This window comes from Podarcis melisellensis, assembly GCF_964234715.1.
Source record: "Podarcis melisellensis genome assembly, chromosome: 1".
Classification (NCBI taxonomy): domain Eukaryota; kingdom Metazoa; phylum Chordata; class Lepidosauria; order Squamata; family Lacertidae; genus Podarcis; species Podarcis melisellensis.
Window position 1 is genome coordinate 7207912 of NC_138528.1, and position 22839 is coordinate 7230750.

General features: G+C 44.0%; 2 protein-coding genes across 6 annotated transcripts in view; one reads left to right on the forward strand and one right to left on the reverse strand.

Annotated features, from left to right (window-relative positions):
• Positions 1-6479, reverse strand: part of KTN1 (kinectin 1) — a 110868-nt gene extending 104389 nt beyond the window's left edge. For all 5 annotated transcript variants that reach the window (XM_081909179.1, XM_081909182.1, XM_081909181.1 and 2 more), the window contains exon 1: positions 6315-6479. The gene's annotated coding sequence lies outside the window, so the exon portion shown is untranslated. The remainder of the gene's footprint in view (positions 1-6314) is intronic.
• A 4514-nt stretch (positions 6480-10993) lies between these two features.
• PSMA3 (proteasome 20S subunit alpha 3) lies at positions 10994-22744 on the forward strand. The gene is made up of 11 exons (XM_081915414.1): positions 10994-11155; positions 14963-15045; positions 17118-17241; positions 17537-17638; positions 17776-17849; positions 19419-19494; positions 20101-20166; positions 20540-20586; positions 21482-21549; positions 22044-22108; positions 22570-22744. The coding sequence occupies exons 1-11, from the start codon at positions 11135-11137 to the stop codon at positions 22612-22614; spliced, it is 771 nt and encodes a 256-aa protein (XP_081771540.1). The 5' UTR covers positions 10994-11134; the 3' UTR covers positions 22615-22744.
• Positions 22745-22839: the final 95 nt, after the last annotated feature.

Genomic DNA, 22839 nt, shown 5'->3' on the forward strand with positions numbered 1-22839 from the left:
CAGTGGCCAGTAAGATGCCTCTGGGAAGCCTAACAGCCACACAGAGAATTGAGAGGTTCTAGTTGAGAACCCCAAAACAGAGCCAACCTTGATCCAAACAAACTCCTTATGCTTTTAGAATTCCTTCCAAAGGAAGCAGCAAAGGTTTTTCAAGAGGAAAGTTGTGCTTTCTTTTCCTCTGTTGAAACTATTTGGAACAATTATGGCTGCAACACAGATTCAGTGGGGCTTACTCTTAGGTAAGTGGCTTCACGATTGCAGCCTGCATGCTAAACTCTTTTGTTTGCAGTCTTCAATAGAAATAATTCATGACCAAAGGCATGCTATTTGCTGCACCACTTAACAGAGGGAAGGGCCACGGTGGCTCATGTTTTTATAGAACGGAGTTACTACTGTCTTTCTTCACAGTTATTAAGGTCATTTAAATTGGCATCCTACCTTCTCCTTAAGGCTCAGAGCTAGCAGCAACATTTCCCACTTATTTATTTTGATGACAACCCTATAAAGTTTTCATTATCACTGCCATATATTGGTCAGGTATACACTACTTCTGATCTGTCAAGTCAGATGCAGCCTACTGGCTACATTCTGCACCCTTCACAGCTGCTTGACAATCCCTGTGTTACGCTTAGTGGATCACCAAGCTGCCAAACCTGATAAAGGAGGAGGAGCCATTTTCTGATTGCACTGGCTTTCCAGTAACTTGGTTTAGGAAGCTAGCTAGTGTAGCCTACAAGAACCATATTAGTCACAGACTGACTGATTGACCTCCAGTAAGCTGTTCTTGCAGTTCAACTGGAGCACACAGCAAATGGAAACACAAAACAAAAAGCCACTTGCGTCGTGCACAGCTTGAATGACAGCATTTACAACAAGCAAGCATGTTATCTTATATCTAAACAGTGCCCTTTCCAACGTGTTGCAGGTGCAACAGCTTTCTTTTCATTAAAGTTCCGAAGCTGAAGGACCAAGAAATTTAAATTATTATATTTAGCAGTGTGTGTGTGGAAATCCCCATCTAGCAATTGATTTCACTGTTAAACAGTTCACACAATCCTCAAGGGCCAGCTTCCTGCTTACTGTTCTTAGCAACTCTTACTAACCAATAATCCCATTAAAATACACATTCTTTAGACGGCAAGATATTGCAATCAAACCAAATATTATCCCATTACCAGGAGTTAGTACCATACTTCAACATACTTGTCCTGTAGGCACTATTTATGTGTATGCTATTCTGAGTGCTTCACTTTATTCCTTTAAATAACCAATCTTCAGCTTGATTTTCAGTTAAGTACTGCTGGCAGCCTGTTCCTTCGCAATGTCAGGCATTCCCAAGCCTGTTGATCCCAACTAAATCTGCATAGGACAAGAAGCGTTACCAATATTTTCACTGCTTTAAGCATCTACTCCTGGCCCTTGTAAGAGTCTTCCTCCGAGCCACCCGCTGCTAAACACCTTACGTTGAGAAAATCCTGCGTATAGAAAAAGGATCAGCTAGTTAGATTAAAAGGTTACCATGCCAAAGTTGTTTCCAGTGTCACCAGTTCTGTAGCCTGTTTACAGTATCTGGCATATTCATCTTATTCCTCAAGAACACCTTCACATTTTAGGTCTTAACCTTGATTACATTTTAAAAGAGACAGGAATCTCAACTTTTTTTGTAGGTGGGGATTTTATCTGGCTTTTACAATTCTTAGGGATGTATTCAACATAGAGCTAAGGGGAATGTTCTGTCAGCACAAAGATTTCTCCTTGTGCAACAGAATGCTCTCCCCTTTTCCTGCCCCCACATACTCTCTTAATTTGTTCTGCAGATTCCCCCAATCCGCCAGAGCAGATTTGGGGGGGGGGGGCAAGGGCAGAAGGGGGAGAGCCTGCTACACAAGCAGAACATGTTCTACTCATACAATTATTTAGCTCCAGAATACAAACTAAAAATTGCACTCCTGTACACACGTAAGAGTGAGGTCTATTCCCATAAACACTCAAACTTGTAGACATCTGGTGGACATGAATGTTGGAGGACTCGAAAGAATCTGCTTCTTCACATCTGCTTCTTCTTCTATACAATTCACTCCCATAAAAGGCACTGATGGCCACTCACCTGGATAGCTTTAAAAGCAGGTTAGACTAATCAATGGATGATAGCCATCATAATTAGTAGCTAATGACAGACCATGTTCTACCTCCACCGTTGCAGGCAGTATGCTGCTTCTGAATGAATACCAGTTGCTGGAGATAGCAGAAGTCAGGAGCTGTTGTGCTCAGGGCTCGCCAGTTTCCCACAAACATCTGGTTGCCCACTGTGAAAACCAGGATGAAGGACTACATGGGCCCTTGGCCTGATTTAGCAGAACTCTTATGTTCTTATGCTGTCAGTAAACATGCATAAGTTTGGACTCCACATCTAACAGGTTAGGGGGAGAATTCCATTATTACTAGGACATCACCTTAGAAATCCTAACAGCTCATTTTTAAAGTCTATAAATTTAAGGACCATTTAATTATTATTATAGCACACACAGGCAAGAAGTAAACTACTAGAGCAGGCTTCCTCAACCTCGGCCCTCCAGATGTTTTCAGACTACAATTCCCTCCATCTCTGACCACTGGTCCTGCTGGCTAGGGATCATGGGAGTTGTAGGCCAAAAACATCTGGAGTGCCGAGGCTGAGGAAGCCTGTACTGGAATTTGAATTGCAAGGTTATTATTATTATTTAATTATTAAATTTGTATACAGCCCTATACCTGGCAGGTCTCAGGGCAGTTCACAGGATAAAATCACACTATAGAAACACAAAATACATAATCAAAATAAAAACAATCCAAGGTTGGTGAACAGAAAAGAAAAGCAATGAAACCTCATTGCTCATTTCTTCACACATTTGCCCACATGTATATCGGGGGGGGGAGCTTCAGAATCATATCCCTGAGTCTTTATTATAGCCTGAAAGGGAGGCTGTAGGCCGAGTAGTAATTAGAGCTACCCGCAGTTTCCACACAAATGCCTTAACTTCATATTCACCTTTTCCATTACTTTAAGATGAAGATGACTATTGCAATTTTAACATACAAGGGAAACAGAACTACACGATCCATTGGTTTTAGGCTGTAGTCTAAGCACATACATATTTGGAAGTTGACTGAAATCAATGGGACAGGGTCCAAGAGAAGTATATTTAGGACTGGAGGGTTAAGACTCCATTTGCTGCTCTATTAACAGCTACTGCTTCCCTAAAGTCAGTGACATCTGAAGCAAAGTACGCCGCATCTTTTGAAGAAATGCAAGATGCCAAGTCCCTACAACGTTCCCAGCAAGCAGTAAAGGGAACCCAGAGAATCTATTACTGAAACTGTTGTATCAAGCTAAACCTGATGATTAAGCCATGATGCATACTGTATAAAGCAGACTCATGCAGCTGTCATGCAAGAGTGAAGGGGGTACCCTTATAGAAATAGTTATGCCTACAACCTATTACCGTAGTACACTTCTACTTTCTCCAACATAAGCTTTTCAAGTACTGCTCCAGAATTTATAAAGAGCAAAACGATGTTCACTTTTCACTGCAATTGAAGGATTGGCCTCACTTACACATTGCAGTGCAGTACTAAATGCTTGCAATAAAGTAAAATGGGGTGGGGGGGAGGAGAGAAAAGTCTTAGAATAAGTGACGGAATTGATCTGTTTCAGCAGTTGCATTTCTTTTATTATACAAACTATTTCATTTAGTTCACTTGCTTGAATGCCTCTCCACCCTCAAAATGTTTCAATTGGTGGCAATGTGCTTTCACAATTCACTTGGTCAACTATGGCATTAACTGGAAGTAAATTTCAGCCAAGTCATCGCTAGAAAAACTCTAAAGCATGACGAATTAAGAGGAAGACTGACAGCCAGGTTTAGACAAAGCTATGTGCACGTCCCCTCCCTTCCTTTCCCTATCGCACAAGAGCCAATAGAAAGTTTCTGTTCTGGATCTGAACACAGTTCCTTGTGCTCTGACATCATGAGAAACTGTGATTAGCTCTGAAGTGGACGTTTTTTAACATGGAGAAAGGGGAGAAAGGGAATGCAAGTGCAAGGCTTGTGCCAGTTCGTTCCTGTAGTGCTAGGCATTAGCCTGCCTGAACCAAGTCTTTGTTTCCACCACCCATGTTCAGCCAAGCACAGATGAACAGCCTTCCAAGAAGAATTCACACCAAGGCCAACATACCTAAGAAACCACCTAAAGTCTACCTTAGCTATAGCACAAGAACGTTTCCTTAATCTTCCAGGAACCATATTTGAACAGCACAGGCACAATGAGAACTATTTTCCAAAGTGGGCCCACCAACATAGAATTTCTTATTTCCTGTGAAGGGCAAAATCCACAGCCGATTTTTCTTTTGAACGCTGACATTTCATTTCTTCAACTTAAACCAGCACTCTGAGAACTTGATCCAAATGTAAATAAGTTAAAGCAAGGCAGAGAAAAGTCTACTTCGAGTCTTGGATGCAAAGTCTACATCTCACTCTATCCTCAAGATCCTTCAAGTCCACAATGAGAATGTCACGACGGAGCACTGATAATTAGACGAACCTGCAATGAACTCCTGGAGAAATTCCAAGACTCCAGGAGTGAACCAGAAATGCATTCAGGACCAACAAAGAAACCATAGCACTGGGAGCATAGAGCCGCAAGCACTGGATCATCTTCCCCTTGCGAGGCATGAATTCCATTCCCTTGAGCTCTTCAAAAATTAGGAGTCCACACCTCAGCCTATCCCTCCTCATAAATATTATACATCTCCCCAAGATATTGCACTCTAATCAGATTCTCATTAATTACACCACGCCACTCAGAATTCACCCTCCATATTCCCACGGGACTTTCTTCCAAAGACTGCCATCTTCTTCACCCGGTCATTCCTAGGAAGTCTATCCCTAAAGAATCTTTTAGATAAAATGAACTTTGGTGTGCAGCGATGGTTTAAAGTATTGGATGATGACCGGAGATCAGGGTTCAAAGCGGGAGGCTTGCTGCGTGACCCTGGGCCGCTTGAAAGCGCTCAGTCTAACCAGAGTTTTGTTGTGAGGATAAAAATGGGGTGTGTGGACAGCTGTGTTTTCTACCTTGAGCTCCTTGGGAGAAAAGCAGGACATCAATGAAATAAAATATAAATTTTAAAACACACAGCTCCATAAGTAAGAGCATATCCTTTAGTTTTGAATTAGCCTCAGCCTCCCACTGTTGGCCAACAGAAGGCCTTCTTACAACTTTAGCACCCTTCCTTCTATGAAACAGAAGACCCCACCCCAAATTATTTTATCAGCAGGGATTTGAAGGCAGTTAGGGACCCCTAGCTTTTATGAATGGAGGGGCAGGGGAGTAACAGTGAGGAGATCCAGCACATTAACGCATACCCTTGGGGACCACAGGTTTAGCACCCCAGATTTCTCATCATGGGGCTGGAGGAGAGACATTTCCTGTAAGGGACACACCTTCAGCTACACCCACAGACAGGCTGGCATTTCCCTGCCAGTGTGCAAGAGGTTTCTTGTCCCGCTCCCAGCGCAAAGCAATGCCTACTCAGAAGCAAGTCCCACTGAGCTCAACAGGACACACTCCCAGGTGTGAGAGCTCAAGCCCGGGTGTGCCCCAATTGTCAGGGGTTTTATTTTTATGCAGACTAAAAAGGCCAAACAATTTCAAAAGGGGGTGGGATTCCCTATATTCCTTCAGCGCAGCTTAGAAAAAGGGAAGCAACCCTTCCTTACATCTCCGCAGGATTTCCTAACCAGAAGTGTGGGGTCTTCTGGGGGTGCATTTGTGGGTGGGGGAAATATTTCTCCTATTAAAAAGGGGGGGGAACAGTCTGAGAACAGGATTCCCCGACTCTGGAGGAAACTACTTCCCACTTAATTATTTTGGGGGTTTCCCCCTCTTCCCCCCCCCACAAAGCCCCCCATTCCTTGTTCCTGAGCGGCAGAAGCAGCAGACGCCCGAGAGTGCTGCCCGCCTCCGCCCTTATGAGCCCCCCCAAATAACCCCGCGAGGCCTGCACAGGAGTGGGTGGGTGGGGGGCTTCTTCCGAGCCCCCCCTTCCTCTTCCACGAGGCGACCCCTGATCCGCGCGGCCGGGAGACCCCGCCAAGCCGCCGCTCTTTCCCCTCACGGAGCCCCGCAGGGCCCGCCGGCCTAGCGGGCCGAGGCACCCGGGCGGGCCCGGCTGCTGACTAAGGCGCCGGCCTCGCGGGCCGAGGGAGAGGAGAGGCGGCGGCGGAGGAGGAGGAGGAGAACGGGGAAGAGGAAGAAGCCGGAGCGCGACGTACCTGAGGGGGAAGCAGGAGCCCGGCCGGCGGCTTGTCAGGAAAGGGGAAGCGAGGGAAGGAGGAAGGGCAGCGGCGGCGGCGGCAGCAGGAGGAGGAGGCGGGGCGGCGGCGGCAGCCGTGAGCAGGCGGCGACGGCTCCTCCTCACACGGCGACGGGCCTTCGGGGCGGAGAGGGAGGGAGAGGCGGCACCGGCACGTCCGCGGCGTCGGCCCGGCCTTTCATCCAGGCAGGCAGACGCCCACCGCCTCCCCGCCCGTTAAAGGGGCGGCGGTGGCAGCGGCGGCACTTTGACCCCCGTAGTCCCTCATGGTTTCGGGTTGGCCTCACGGCGCTCTGCACATCCTCAGGGGCGCCTGTTTCGCAGCGTAAGGGAAAGAGTGCCTCTGAGGACGTGCAGAGCGCGCCGCCTCCCCCCCCCAGCTGCCCGCCTCTTTCTGCTGGATCCAGCCTCCGTGGATGGGGTCGGGCCGCCCGGGGCTGGTTCCCACGTGCATCTTCCGTCCCTGGGCGGCTGGAGCCCGGGAGAGATGCTGCTGCCCGTCCGTGTAGGCAGCACTGAGGTACACGGGCCAAGTGATTTGGCCAACCGCCCCCAGGGCAAGCCACAAAATGGTGCCCCGCCTTCCCACCAGGGAAGAAGGGGTGAGTGAGGGGGATAGAGATCCTCATCGGGGATCTGCTGCCCCTGTGGAATCTGCCTTCTGAGACGGTGGCTTCATCTGGCCTCCTGTGCCCTGAGTCTGTTTCAGGATAAGGCAGCGTCCTATCACTGGAGGTTGGAACTACCTGTCCTAGAACCGTAGAGTTGGAAGGGGGCCTGAGGACCATCTAGTCCAGCCCCATGCAATGCAGGAATATGCCATTGTCCCATACGGGGAATCGAACCTGCAACCTTGGTGCCACACTAGATGACCCTTGGGATCCCTTCCAACTGTACAATTCGATGATTCTATGAGGTGACTAGCACATGTACTCCTTTGCCTTTATTGTTGGCATCCATCTGTCCCTGAGAGACAGTGGAGTGTGTTTCTGGGGATGAAGTCAAACTGCAGAATGGCCTCCCAGAAGAAGAAGAGGAGGAGGAGGAGGAGGAATTTGGATTTGATATCCCGCTTTATCACTCCCCGAAGGAATCTCAAAGCAGCTAACATTCTCCTTTCCCTTCCTCTCCCACAACAAACAGTCTGTGAGGTGAGTGGGGCTGAGAGACTTCAAAGAAGTGTGACTAGCCCAAGGTCACCCAGCAGCTGCATGTGGAGGTCTTGGGCTACCCAGATGCAGTGGCGTAGCATGGGTTGTCAGCACCCGGGGCAAGGCAAGTAATTTGCGCCCCCTAACCCGTGGATTTTAGTAGGGGCAGAGAGCTGCGAGTGCGCCCCCCCCCCGATGTTACGCCCGGTGCAGCCGGCCCCCCCTGCACCCCCCATGCTACGCCACTGCCCAGATGACAAGAGCCTCCCCGCCTCCACTTGGTCTTGTTGATGTGGTCCAGAGAATAGATAGAACACTTTCGTGTCGCCTCCTCAAATGCCAGGTTTCCCAGTAAAATCAGTTCCAGTGGGGCTCAGGCATGAGAACATGAGAGTCTTAATCTCAGGGCCAAAGATTCCTGCATTGCAGAGGGTTGGACTAAATGACTCTTGGGGTCCATTCCAAATCTACAGTTCTATGATTCTGTGTACAACAGCTACCCTCTCCCACCCTACATTTTTTTAAATTAAATTCTATCCTAACCTATTTCTCCAAAGAGGTTTGAGGCAGCTGGCAAACAGTAATGAAAATTGAATGAAACGAACATAATTCTTAAAAGCACACACACACACTCCACACACCAGTATGCTTTAAGATTGATAAATGAATTACGTACAACGGTAAGAACATGAGAACACTGATGGATGAGACCAAATGCCTACTTGGTCCAGCACCCTGTTCTGTTCACACTGCTGATTCTGATAACTTTATCCTCTGTGGCTGCAAATGCCATAGTTTTAACTGCACCCTTGTCAGATAATTTATTTCCTTTTTGTCTGTCCTGAACCTCCCACCCTTCAGCTCCATCGGATATTGATTTATTTAATTTCTGTATTGCCTGTTATCCAAAGTTTAAAATATAAAAACACCAAAATACACAATGTAGTATCCAACAAAAACAATAACCCCCACCTCGTCACTCCCAGGATAGATGACCCTGAGCTCTAACATGAAGTAGGAGGAAAATCTTTCTTATCCACTTTCTCCGTACCACACATGGTTTTATAAAGTTCTGTCATCTACAGAGGTTTTTAAGCAGAGACTGGATGGGCACCTGTCATGTCTTATTTCTGCATTGCAGTGGGTTGGAGTAGATGGCCCTTGACATCCCTTCCAACTCTACAAATCTATGAAAATAATGTAGGTGAAATGAGTGAAAATGTATAGTTAACACCTTTCTATCCTGGCTTTCCTGCAAGGGTCTCAGGACCAGTGGCTCACAGTGGTCTTTTTCTCCACATTTTATCTTCACAAGAATCCTGTGAGGTAGGTTAGGCCGAGAAAAAATGAATGGCCCAAGGTTACCCAATGAGCTTTGTGGTTGAGAGGGAAATTTGAACCTGGTTCTCCCCAGTCTTCCAGGTATACGGAGCTCATCACAGCATGTTTTGGGTGTAATAGATGACTATTGCATTTTCCCACTGCAGTGGTCACACTTTTCATTGGATTATTATTAATAAGAAAGCACATATCCAAAGGCTGCTCCTTTGGTTAACTCACCAACCCCTGTGAGAAGAATGTGCTGCTTCTGCCTATCTGTCCACTCCTGTTTCATCTCTTTCAATGGGTCCTTAACCCTGAAGACACATTTCTGCTTTGTTTTGACCACTTTCAAAGGAAAAGAGCTCCCTCTTCTGTCAATGCACTGTACAGAGAAACTTGGCATCTGCAGGAAGAATTTTGTCTCTGTGTGTTGGGAAATCACAATCCATGATGTAATGTAACTCTACCTTTCTTCCACTGGAATGTGCAAAGTTCCCACAGGGAGGATCAGAAAGGAAGCATCCGTGGTGTGGGATTGATGAGAAGCCTCAAGCTCATCCTTCCCATGTGCTGGGGTCACACTTTAAATATTCCCAGCTCCGCTTCTCTTCGTCCAGCCAAGTGAATTTGCAACAGGCAGGAATTAATACAGTTCCATTTGCTTACTTGCCTTTCTAAAGGGCTGCCAGGCATATTTTGCTTTATGGCTTTGACTGGCTTTTTAGAGGGGCAGGCTGGGCACTAGATCACTCCATGGACCATTAGTTCTGTGGTTTTGTAGCTTTGGTTTTTGTTAGTTTTATTTTTGTCTGTGTTTCGATGGGTATTACATTAATTTCATATTCATAATATGCTCTGAGCTATGGAAAACAGTCACAAGAATATTTTAAACCAGGGTGGGGAACCTTTTTCACCCTGTGAATTTGGCAAACTGCATTATTGGGGAAACTGACACAAAAAATAAAAGTAGCAAGAGGCTAAGACAGGCTTCCTCAAACTTGGCCCTCCTGGTGGTTTTTGGCCTACAACTCCCATGATCCCTAGCTAGCAGGACCAGTGGTCAGGGATGATGGGAATTGTAGTCTCAAAAAACATCTGGAGGGCCGAGGTTGAGGAAGCCTGGGCTAGAAGAAACACAGCATTTATGCTATTTGGTGTGGTTGCATTGATTATACAAATAATAAGGTATATTGAAGAACAGTACCCATCCTTTATAGCACAGTTTGGTGTGCATGAAGTATATATGTTGCTTTTCCCTTCTCTCCCTATGAATTCCTATAAATTCAAATCGTTATTGATTCAAAACACATTTTACTTAATCTCTTTCACCCCATGTGCTTCTCTTTTAAGGTGGCAATCCTATGTAGGCTTACCTGGGAGTAGGAGTAGTCGTCAAGTTCTGTTTTATCAGAGAGATTCTCAGTAGCAAGAACAGCTTTCTTGGGGGGACACCTATTGCAATGCCTGTCATTTAAAAACGAAGCATGCTTTTCCTCATTTTTTAGGCTAAACTGAAAAATTGTGCAGAAATAACTAGTGAATTGATTAAGGTGCTCTGCAGTCAGTTTCGGGGTATAATGAGCCGAGTACATTTACAGCACTCCCTTGGATGGATGAATCCTAGCTGTAGAAACGAATAGATGCAGTGCCCAGGGAGTACTGTGTGTGTGTGTGTGTGTGTGAGAGAGAGAGAGAGAGAGAGAGAGAGAGAGAGAGAGAGACAGATTCCAACAGTTTGACTCTTCTTTTAACTCTTGAGATAAGAAGCGATTCGTTTTGCTCAAGGGGTTTTATTTTGCATGCATTTTTTTGTAGATAAACTAACAAGGCAACGCAAAAGGGGGAAAAAGCCAACTGCGCCCAACGTGGGGCTCGAACCCACGACCCTGGGATTAAGAGTCCCATGCTCTACCGACTGAGCTAGCCGGGCACTGCGTAAAGCTGCTTCCCAGAAGGTTTGTTGCTCTACTTGAGCTACGCGTGCGTGCTCCATCTGTTTCACCCCCGATTCTGACGAGCGTGCGCGCTCCGCCCTTTCCTGCAGTGACTCGGCGGTCTCTCCGCGAGCGCGCACGCAACGCCTCCGTGGCTCCGCCCTCCGGCCGCAAAAGACCAGCGTGAAAGGCTATTGGCCAGGAGCGCGGAGTGCCCGTCCAATGGGCGGGCGCGTTGTTGAGCGGTGGGTGAGAAGCGCGAGCGGGTGGCTGCCTGAGGGGGGTCTGGGGAGGCGAAGGGGAAAGGCGAGCAGGCCGGCTGGCGAGGAGGCGGAGGAAACGGTTGTTTCGGCTTTCGGCTCTCCGCCGCCATGAGTTCCATCGGCACCGGGGTGAGTGTCCCCTGAGGGGAAAGGGAAGCAGCAGCAGGCGGCGGCGGGGGAGCGCTGTCTCTGGGCGAAGCCCCTGAGGGGCTCGGAATGCGGGCGAGGCAGGAAGAAAGGGCGGCCTTCTTTCCCCTCAGCGGACTCTGTCGCGGAAGGGGGTCTGTGAGGAGAGGCGCGTGACGTCACACGCGCGCGCGGGGTGGGAGACACTGCGCTACTGCTGCTGAGTCACTTTGGGGAAACCGAAAGCAAAAGGCCTTTTGGGGAGAAGCTGGGAGAGGAGGGGAAACATGGAACTTGATTAAAAGATGTGATTGATCCTTTAAATCAAGGGTCAGCAAACTTTTTCAGCAGGGGGCCGGTCCACTGCCCCTCAGACCTTGTGGGGGGCCGGACTATATTTTGAAAAAAGAAGAAGGAATTCCTATACCCAACAAATATTCCAGAGATGCATATTAAATAAAAACACACATCATACTCATGTAAAAACACCAGGCAGGACCCACAAATAACCCAGAGATGCATTTTAAATAAAAGGACACATTCTACTCATGTAAAAATACACTGATTTCCGGACGGACTGAGAAGCCGATTGGGCCGGATCCAGCCCCCGGGCCTTAGTTTGCCAAGGTAAAGGGACCCCTGACCATTAGGTCCAGTCGAGGATGACACTGGGGTTGCGGCGCTCATCTCGCTTTATTGGCCGAGGGAGCCGGCGTACAGCTTCCAGGTCATGTGGGCAGCATGACTAAGCCGCTTCTGGCGAACCAGAGCAGCGCATGGAAACACCATTTACCTTCCCGCTGGAGCAATACCTATTTATCTACTTGCACTTTGACGTGATTTCGAACTGCTGGGTTGGCAGGAGCAGGAACCGAACAACGGGAGCTCACCCGTCACGAGGATTCGTTCCGCTGACCTTCTGATTGGCAAGTCCTAGGCTCTGTGTTTTAACCCACAGCGCCACCCGTGCTTTAAATTAGCGGCAGGGAGACTCTGGTCTGTGGGCCAGTGTTCCCCTGGCAAGGGTCTAATTTGGCCTGCTAAGGCCATCCTCCCCTACCAAACGCCAACCTGCTCCATACAAAATGTCATATCGTTTTATGGATTATAAATGTTTATATCATAGGGCTTAACACTATAATTGAAATGTTAGGCTATTTCTTAGTTGCTGCTTTGCTAAGTGTTTTATAGATTGTAATTGTTTTATTGATGTTTCATTGATTATTATTTATGCTGTTCTTGTGATGTTTTGTTATGTTGTTGTTGCTTGTTTGTAAGCCGCTTTGGGATTCATGTCTTCGGAAAGAGGCGCAGAAATATAATCAAACTTGTATGCACAAGACCTTGTGTTGAGTAATTAAAATTACTATTGTCATCATCAATTTTTAAACCCCTTAATCACCAATGTCTCTAAACAGTGTACCAAAAAAACCCTTGAACATAAAAATCAGAAGTCAGGTAAAACTTCCCTGTATTTATTAATTTTTTAAATTTAAGTATTTGGGAAGTTCAACAGGGATGGGGCCTGTCTGACATCAGCCAGGAGCCTTAAAGAGCTCATTTGATTGTTGCCTGGCAAGCAGGGTGCCTTTTAAGTTCCGATTGGGCACCTCAAAGTACAACTGATCCCTGCAGAAAATGCAGGTTGCAAATGGCACCATCAACTATAACATCTGGGATTGATCGCATTAGAAGATTTCCTAATCAAGGGTCCTGGACTGCAGTCTATCCTGGCCAAAAGCAGGGGTTGCCTTTGGTGCTGATCAGTTCTGACACAACCCTTACCTGGAATTGTTTTAAGAATAGGAAAGTAGATGGCTAACCTGTTAAGTATATTTTTGTTTTTTATATAAAGTTAAAGGATCATTAAGGGTCTGGCTTTTTGAAGTGGGTGGAAACGTACCAAACCGTGGAGTGGTCTATACATGGGTTGTTTGGAGGGAGTGGGTGGCGCTGTGGTCTAAACCATTGAGCTTCTTGGTGAGCTCCTTTGCTCTGCCCCAGCTCATGCCAACCTAGCAGTTCGAAAGCATATCTGTGCAAGTAGATAAATATGTACTGCTGCAGTGGGAAGGTAAACAGTGTTTTCATGCGCTCTGGCACTAAGATTTGTTTGGCCTCCCCACCCCATTGAGCTCTAAAGTCATTAGGACCAATCTATGCCATGGTGTGATGTACAAACTCTGCCACTGTCTCAAACTTTAAGCAAGCTTTCATTAGAACAGACTTTGTCTACTGCTGCAAACGTCAATGTTTAGCACTGCAATCCTTTCTGAGAAGCTTGTACATTAGCTTTTAGGCTGGGCCAGCCAGAGGTCTATGAACTTAAGAAAAAATATATGAATTAACATCCACACCCAATACCTGAAATAATGAGCTGGATTTTCCATTGTATAATGTGTGAAATGGTCATATAAGATGAAAAGTTGAAATGGAAGAAAGTCACTGCAGTTCTTGGTTGGCCAGGAGAGGTAGCTGTTGACTCGTCCAAGTCACTATGAAGTTTCTACACCTGGTACCAAGAACCAAATTAGCTCCGCAGAAGAAAAAGAGAATGGAGCTCAAAAAGGCAACAATACATGCATATTATAAATATAATTAATTAAAACAAAATGCATTTATTTCCAAATATCAAAACCCAGGAGGCAGCCTTACTCACCTGAAAACCCTGTGTTTGTATGCATTGTGGCACAAACTATAGCATAGGCTATAGTTGGTAAAATGTTGGTAGTCTGCTATCATGCTTGCTGAAGACAGGTGAACAGACAATATATTTATTTTGTCACCCAATAATTGATAGGTCTCAAACAATGGAGGAATAAACACCCTCCAAACAAATGCCTGATTTCTGTACTATACTGTGAAGTGTCTAAGATGACAACTGAAGTCATTGCCTCTGTAATTCTCTAAGACTGAAATTAAGCCTTCATGTTACTTGGGCTGCAGCAGAAAACAGCAGCCCCATACTGCCTGTTTTTCTTCCCTGTAATGTCAGATGCAGACTTCTGTTATTGCACTGCAAGTTTAACTACCTTCACTTTGCTTCAGGAACTTACTTTTGTGGTGATGGGCTTCTTGTAGCATGAGGTGATGCAAATTGTCCATTGTGACTAGATGTTATTGTGGAACAGCTTGTTATGCTTCCCTGGCTGTTCTGGAAGGCTATTGGTTTATAGTACAGTGTGGATTGTTTTAATAAAATCACCGACCCCTCTCGCTCTCCAGGCTTCAGCGAAAGCCTGCATTCGCCCCATAGGACGCACACACATTTCACCTTCATTTTTGGAGGGGGGAAAGTGCGTCCTATAGGGCGAAAAATACGGTAAGAGAACCTACAAATGTTAAACTGAAGGTCAGACCCAGCAATTGTTGGCTACATAGGAGCTTAGTTCTCTAAGGCTGCAACCCTAATTTTGAACTCTGTGGGACTCAATGCTCAGTAAATGTGCTTGGAATTAGAAGTTGGCTTTCTATAGGCCGTTGCCCCCAGATTTTCAATTATTGGGCAGAATGATTTCTTCCATTATTGCATTTGTTTCATGTGTGAATCATAAAATACATAGTTTTAACTGATTTTTATTTTGTATTCTATTTATTGCAGTTAAGCAGTATATATGTTGTTTAAATTAAATAAAAGAAATATTCATAGTTTGAGAAATGTGCAAATTTAGAGATTGTTTTTATAGTAGGAGAGCAACACATCTTATTTTTACAGTGGGGCATGCAGTGAAATTGACTAAGGAATCCCAGTTCCACTGCCTTTTGCTGTTCTTTGAAAAAAAGCTACAAATGTATGCTTCTCTTTTGCAGTATGACTTGTCGGCATCTACATTTTCTCCAGATGGCAGAGTGTTTCAAGTAGAATATGCTATGAAAGCTGTGGAGAATAGCAGGTAAGAGTAAGACCTGTTATTTATTTATTTTTAAAAAAACCCTTTTTAAAATGACCAAAACCCTGATATACAACTTAATGTTAAAAAGAACACTAAACAGTAGAATTTACAAATGAAATTCCTTTATACTGCATCATACCACTAGACAATATACCCCAGTATAGCCTCCTTTACTGGCAGTGGATTCTCTTTAGTGGGTTGGGAAGTTTCCAGTTCACAGGCCTAATTAGGCCTGGCATGTGGTCCCTGAGACAGTCGTCCACAAATGGTGACCCTCTGCTATCATGTATGATGGGGATAAGCAGTTAAGAACACAGATCCAAGGCAATAATTGGCTAAAAATGAGTGCTATTTGTGCAAGCCCTGCTTTGTTCGCAACACATTTTGAACCTTAACTGCACCCACAAATAAACGTCAGAAGGGCTTGCTGCAGCAGCTGATTGGCAATTACACTGAGCACCTCTGAAGTTGTCATCTGAAATTCCTCTGACATGTGATTGATAGGTCAAAGTTGATCTACGGGGCGTGCAGTACTGAAGGATCCAGCCCACTGGCCATGTACACTTCCCCACTCCTGGTTGTACAGCATCAGACAAAGATATTTTCTATTACATGCTGCTACATGCAAAGCATGGATTTCTTCACAGAACTGCAGGTCCTTTTATTTGCCCAAGAGGCTCAGTGGTTTTGACCACAGCGCCACCTGTGTCCCCCATAGTCGCCTTTAACTGGATTACACCATCCAGTGGTCCTTTACCTACCTTTACCTGCTTTTATTTGTATGTGTTCTGGCCTCTTGAATTCTGTGAACTCCTTCTTGTACCTTGCTTACTTGGGAGTAAGTCCCATTTGGAAGTGACATCAATAAGTGAAGTTGGGTTTTAGCCTTACAGCCTGCCATCATGCATTTTTACTCAGAGGTAAGTCACAATGTGAAGCCTCTGTTTTCGTTAAAATCAACCAATGTTTTGCTCTGAACCTCTGTAGGAACAGGATTGCTGTTTTTTCATTGTTCCACCTTGGCAGATACATAATGTGATAGCAGCTAGTCAAACTAATTTCAGTTGAACCCACTTTCATCTAAAGCCCAGTCTGTGCATGTTTCCTCAGAGATACTTACTCACATGGAAGTGTGCTTAGGACTGCAGCTGACAGCTATAAAATTCATTTGGTTCGATGATTTTTTAAAAAGTTGCATGGTGGTGTAAAACTTTAGCTTTAAAAAGTTTGGATATTGCTGAAGTCAGTGTTTACACATATGATTTTCTTAGGAAATCAATGTTTTTGAAATGTATTGTTTCATTTAGGCAATATTTTCATGCCATAAGGAGGAAGCTTTTTTAAAAGAGTGCAGTGAGGTTGCACATAGTAGGCAAGCTAACACATGCTGCATTGGTGGTTCAAAATGTTAGTGCTATACAGTACTAAGTTGAAGTTCTGTCAAAATGGATAGGATTCAAGTAATGTGTCCCATCAGTGGAAGTTCTGCTGCAGGACTTCAACTTGTTTAACCAGGCTTTCCCTCTTTCCTCTGCTTGTACCCCCACCCTGTTAGCTCTGTGGGAGTTGTTGGAACCCCCAGAACAGTGGGGGGGGGGGGAATGAGAGGGTTGGGTGTTCCGACTGGAAAGTCATCGTGTGTGACCTAACAGAACAATTGTCTTAGCTTGATGTTGAATTCCTCCTACAGTACATGTGTATGTTTTCTCTACTGTATTTGATAGTAGTTTTTTATCTTGATCCAGTACTGTCCTAAAAAGGTGAACATTTGAATAAATACTAAAACCATAATATTTTAGTTCAAAAGCCATATAATATATCTTGTGGTTCTCTTATAAGCGTCGTGTGCAGGCCTTTCCTGAACTGGTGTAGTTTTCATCAGTTGCAGATACCGTTTATTGTAGATTAGTCATGTGGTTTGTTTTTTAAATTAATTAGGTTGTTTTTTATTGATGTTTCTTAAAGAACTGTTAACCTGTTTTTCCTTGAACACCTTCTGATTGAAAATGTGACTGAAAAGTCCTAGCAAGAAATACTTTTAACTGATTACTGTATCGTAACTTTTTTTTCAGTACAGCAATTGGGATACGGTGTAAAGATGGTGTGGTCTTTGGAGTCGAAAAATTAGTTCTGTCCAAACTGTACGAAGAAGGATCCAACAAACGCCTCTTTAATGTCGATCGACATGTTGGAATGGTGAGTTGGTTCTTAGTATCTTTGAGCATTCATTGCCGTTTAGCACGTGCTGAGGCTTATCCCCCTGTCAAATGGCCTCTTGGATAAGCCAGTGGTAACATTTAGCTTGTAACCAGGAAGGAAAGCTGGAGGCATCAACTTGCAAGGGTGGAAATGCTAGTTTGACCAGTTCTGGAAACATGTGCCTGGCAATCATGTGTCTGTTGTAAAGGATAATGCCAGAGAGATACACGGGGAGTGTTGACTCAAATTTCTGTTTTGATTTTTGTTGTAAGATGGCTGATGTTTATTTCAGGCAGTCGCAGGACTCCTGGCTGATGCCCGTTCTTTGGCTGACATAGCAAGGGAAGAAGCTTCTAACTTCAGATCCAACTATGGTTATAATATTCCATTGAAAGTAAGGAGCTTTGTTTCTTTTTGCTTCTATCCGTATGCAACTTATGAAAAGCACAGCATGCTTCAGATGCTTTGCAGGAAACTTATTAAAAATATTTCCAGTGCTCTTATTCTTCTTTCTTCCCTCCTCCCTAACAGCACCTTGCAGACAGAGTGGCTATGTATGTACACGCCTATACTCTGTACAGTGCTGTCAGACCTTTTGGCTGCAGGTAAGAGCTTTTATTCATTTATACTGCAATTCACAAAATACTTGCCAACCAGAGTTCAGACCAGATAGTAACTTAAAATGTGTTTGTATATGAGAAAAATACATTTAAAAGCCTTTATCTCTGAGCACTAAATGCACAAACAAGGGTAATAATCAAGTGAAGATGCTCTACTGGATTCTTGCAAGTTTCAGAAGGCAAGATCTCCAGATCTAAGGAATGCACTCTTGCTGCTTGAACTTGGAAATCTGGATTGCTTACTTAACACAACCTCTTAAACAATCCACCAAGACTGCTTGAGAGTGAAAAAGAAAAGGAAGGCATCAGCCAAAAGGGGAGGGGCAAGGAGGAAGGCAGGAAAAAACACAACCTGGTGCTAGATGGAGAGTTTAGCCAGGCATGTTTTGACAGAGCCCTTCCTCAAGGGGAAATAATTAAGTTCTGCTTTCAAAAAGGTGCGTCCTCTGGGTTCTGTTGGATTATATTCAAAATGTGTCGCGGTGTGTTTTATCCAAATTCTTTCCTATCAGCATTACTAAGAATATTCAATGGCCTGGATCCAGACCTGCTGTTCCACTCTTTCTGTTTGTGTGTATTGGATCCAACTGAAACTGCTCCTCTTTTGAAGCATCTCTGAAAGTCTCTTGGCTGAAGAGCGGGGTTTTTTTTTTACGGCTTTAAAAATGATTTCTGCCCAGTTTCTTCTATCACATTTTTTTGAGGGCTTGCCAACCTTCCAGAGCGAACTTTTGGAGGCATTGAGGGACTGCATGGTGAGAGGAATTTTCAGAAAATGCCTGTCTTTCCTCTGCCCAAGGTAGCATCCAGTTAGCAGAGTTCCACTCCATGCAATTCTGGATCCAAGTCCAACCCAATATACCCACAGTTCACTAGTAAGAATAGGTTAAATCCTATTCTCTCCTCAGTATGTGACCTAGAAGCATATGCATACCTTATTTAAATCAGCTGAATAAAAAGGGTTGCCCTTACAATTTCTGATTTGGAATAACAAATATTGGGCATCCTAACCTTTCTATTAAAATTATGGGTGTGCTAGAAGCTAAAAAAATATTGGGAATCTTAACAAGTATCTATAGGTCAGCAAAACATACCTTAAGAACACCCCACGTTCTTAGGCAACCATTCTCAACTTGACATAGTCCACATGTAATAATTTGGGAAGATATTTATTTGTGCTGTTCCGCCACGAACAGAGCTTTTCCAGTAAGTGTTATCTGAGTGAAGAGAAGTGTGGCAGAACTATATTTACCATTTGGCAACGTGATGCCTATGGTAGGCAAGTTATAGTAGTTAAATATGAACCCAATGGTACATTACAAAATAGGATGGCAAGTACAGAAGTTTCCCATCCCAATAGAAACGTCTCTATGTTAGTCATGGGCTGTGGCTTGTTCAGCTGATTTCAGTGAAACTTTCCCAAATTGCTTACTTGGAAGTAGGCCTCATTGAGCAAAGTGGTACTTCCCATTAAGTGTTTGTAGGATTGCAGACCTTTTGTCATTTATTCTCTGTCTGGCAGTTCTTCTTCAACAAAATCTTTTACATTTCCAGCTTCATGTTGGGTTCCTATGATGGTGATGATGAAGGTGCTCAGCTATACATGATAGACCCATCAGGCGTTTCATACGTGAGTTAAATCTTCATAGGTGGGGAACAGTTTGTTTGTTAGATAGGCAGTTGTATGACTCTTGCTCATCCACTGAAGTCCTTTAGTTTAAAGTGATTGGGGCAGCGGGGAGCAGCTGGCAGTTGGTTTTGGGCTGCTTACTGATCCCTAGTCCAGAAGATAACCAGATGTTCAGTATACAGTCATACCTCGGGTTGAATACGCTTCGAGTTGAGCACTTTCGAGTTGCGCTCCGCGGCAACCCGGAAGTAATGGAGTGTGTTATTTCCGAGTTTCGCCACATGCGCAGACGCTCAAAATGATGTCATGCGCAGAAGCGGCGAAAAGTGGCGTGCGTAGACTTGCCGTCGCTAGTTACGTTTGCTTCTAGATGCGAACGGAGCTCCGGAACGGATCCCGTTCGTATCTAGAGGTACCACTGTACTTGTGCAGGTCTCTGGAATGGGACTGACACAGTATGAACTTCGTCTGAATTAAGGTTAGGACTGCACTGCTGTTTGATAAGGCACATGGATGCATTTGTTTGTGACGTTACAACACTATGTAAAACGTTTGCAATAATTTCAGATATCGTTTGGTTTAAAGTTTTTCCTGTTGCATTTACAGGGTTATTGGGGATGTGCCATTGGAAAAGCAAGACAAGCTGCAAAGACAGAGATTGAAAAGCTCCAGGTAAGGCATTGCCTTATGACTTAGCTTCTAAACAAACATCCCAGGTGTCTCTGAAACTTTTTTCCACAGGGCAGGAATTTTCTGGGTTTATTAATCCAGGTACCTAGAAGTGTTGCCTTCTCAGTAAAATACTGGACGGCTGTCACCAGTTCAAACTTGACCTTCCAAGAGCTTTGTGAATAACAAAGGATGTGTGTAGATATAATCTTTGTTCTTCAGGAATTAGATTGGTGCAGAAATGAGCTTCCTGAGAATCTAGATAGACTTTATTTCACACTTAACTATAGTGCATTGGGTTTGTGAGCTTTATTTGAGAACACAGTAAACACAATAGTATGTGATTAAAATGCTCACTGTATTTGTATATCCACAGATGAAAGATATGACTTGCCGTGATGTTGTTAAAGAAGTTGCAAAAATGTAAGTTTCTTACAATGTTGGTTTGGGTTGATTCCCTGGGGCAGTTCTTACATTGAATTGTCTTTGGATGATGGGCTGGGATCTAGCAGTTCAGATAAAATGGACTTTCTGTTTACATCCATATTATGACCCTATTTGATTTCAAACTCCTTTAAGGCTATGCATTTCATACTCATAATTTCATATTTTTGTGTTAAAGTCTACATAGCTAAGGGATAAATTATTTAGATGTTGAAATTTTGAGTGAACTTTGTATTTGGAGGGTGGATCCAACTTTTGATAGGTGATCGATTTCACGTGTAATGTTAAACCAAAAATCCTGGCTTATTGTGTGAGTGTTGTGCATTCAGCTTCACTCCTTCCTTGCTGAAAGCTCCCATCTAATCCTGACTTGTTTACAAGCCATGGGAAGCTATGTTTCAAGTGCTGAATCCTGGCTTATTTTACTGCTTGTGCAAAGGGAGGAATGAAGATGCAGGAAATGATGGAATTGTGTGCAGCTTTCTTTAAACACTAACATCAAATTAAATCATGTCAAATAATTCTAAAAGAGGACCCTTTTAGAAGCATTTTATCTCCAGTAAGTAACAGAAGAGCCAGTTTTCATGTGATTGAGATTTTTAGGTGTCCTGAAATTGTGACATGCATGTTTCTGAGTATATGCTTTCTTCTGAATGTATGTAAAATCTGTTTACTATTGAGCTCCTCCCGTCCCAAAGCTGTAAGTGGGTTCCTACTATACTTCTTGATAGATACTTGGAATAACTACAAAAAAAATCCTTCCAGTAGCACCTTAAAGACCAACTAAGTTAGTTCTTGGTATGAGCTTTCGTGTGCATGCACACTTCTTCAGATACACACAATCTTAAACTTTTTCTGTGTTTATTTTTTCTAGAATCTACATAGTCCATGATGAAGTAAAAGACAAAGCTTTTGAACTTGAACTCAGTTGGGTTGGAGAAAGTAATGTATCGTTCAAATCTTCTCTTCCTTCATTACTGTTTGCTGCTTTATGGAAATAGTTAATTTTGTAACTTGCTGTGATTTATCCTTAATTAACAGCATATCTAAAACAAAGAACCTGTGTCCCTGCAGACGCTGCCAGCCTCCAACTCACATCATCCCTGACTATTGGCAGGGGTTGTTGGAGGCCAACAACATCTTTCGGGTCTCTGGTTCCCCACCCTTGACTTAAAATTGAAGACATGTGCCCTTGTACATAATCTAAATACCATGGTTGTATACAACAAGTCTGCTCAGGAGTAGATCCATTGAAACCAGAAGCCGTCTGCTGGTTTTAATGAGTCTACTGTATGACTATAGCCCATACTGTTTTTCAGAAAACAGTACGACAAAATTAGTTTGTGGCACATTTGTATATGACGTTGCCTTTGTTTCAAACTTAGAAGATAGGTTTGCATTCTAAAAAAATAAAAAATTTCCTCTTTAATTCATAGTAACCAAGGGAAAACATGAAATTGTCCCAAAAGACATTAAGGAAGAAGCAGAGAAATATGCTAAGGTAAGTGCTGGAACTTCACTGTCTGTTGTACATAGGAAGCTGCATTAGACATCGTACATTGGTACATCTTGCTCAGTAGTCTAGTCTAGCTGGCAGTAGCTGTCCAGATTTCAGGCGGGGAATGGTCCCAGCCCTGCCTGGAGGTGCCAGGGATTGAAATGGGGACCTTCTCCTTACATTCCTGGGAGGAAAACATCTCTTCCAATTCCTCTTAAGTAATTTTGGTTTACAAAAGATAATCTGGTCCATAAATCTTAAAATACAGTTACCTTTAAGTGGAGAAGTGATGATGCAGGCTGCTGTAGAATTTGTGTACTTTTATGTAAAGTAGGTATAAAATGTCAGCTATTTAATTCCACAAATTGTGCAGACAGCTAGATTCCTGGTGTATGTATAACATGTGGGGTGCGTCTGTTAGCACAGAAGCAGCAGGACCTGATCTTTTCTCTTTATTTCTACAGGAATCTCTGAAAGAAGAAGATGAATCAGATGATGAAAATATGTAACACATTGTTACTTTAAAACAAATGTTTTAATCTGTACCACAGGCCTGTGTATGTATTTGACATGATGTATGTGCTGGAAGACTATTTTGAGTGACCAACTTGCACTAAAAAATTTTCCAATTACTGTTTATATTTGAGTATCAATTATTTCTCCAAAAGCTTTGTTGTTGTTGCTTAGCCGTTTAGTTGTGTCTGACTCTTCGTGACCCCATGGACCAGAGCACA

What these genes read in the sequence shown, in the direction of transcription:
- PSMA3 (XM_081915414.1), top strand. Translation starts at nt 11,135, where the DNA reads ATGAGTTCCATCGGCACCGGG. An exon ending in TCGATCGACATGTTGGAATG is followed by an intron (nt 17,242 to 17,536) that starts GTGAGTTGGTTC and finishes TGTTTATTTCAG; the next exon opens with GCAGTCGCAGGACTCCTGGC. An exon ending in AAGCAGAGAAATATGCTAAG is followed by an intron (nt 22,109 to 22,569) that starts GTAAGTGCTGGA and finishes TTATTTCTACAG; the next exon opens with GAATCTCTGAAAGAAGAAGA.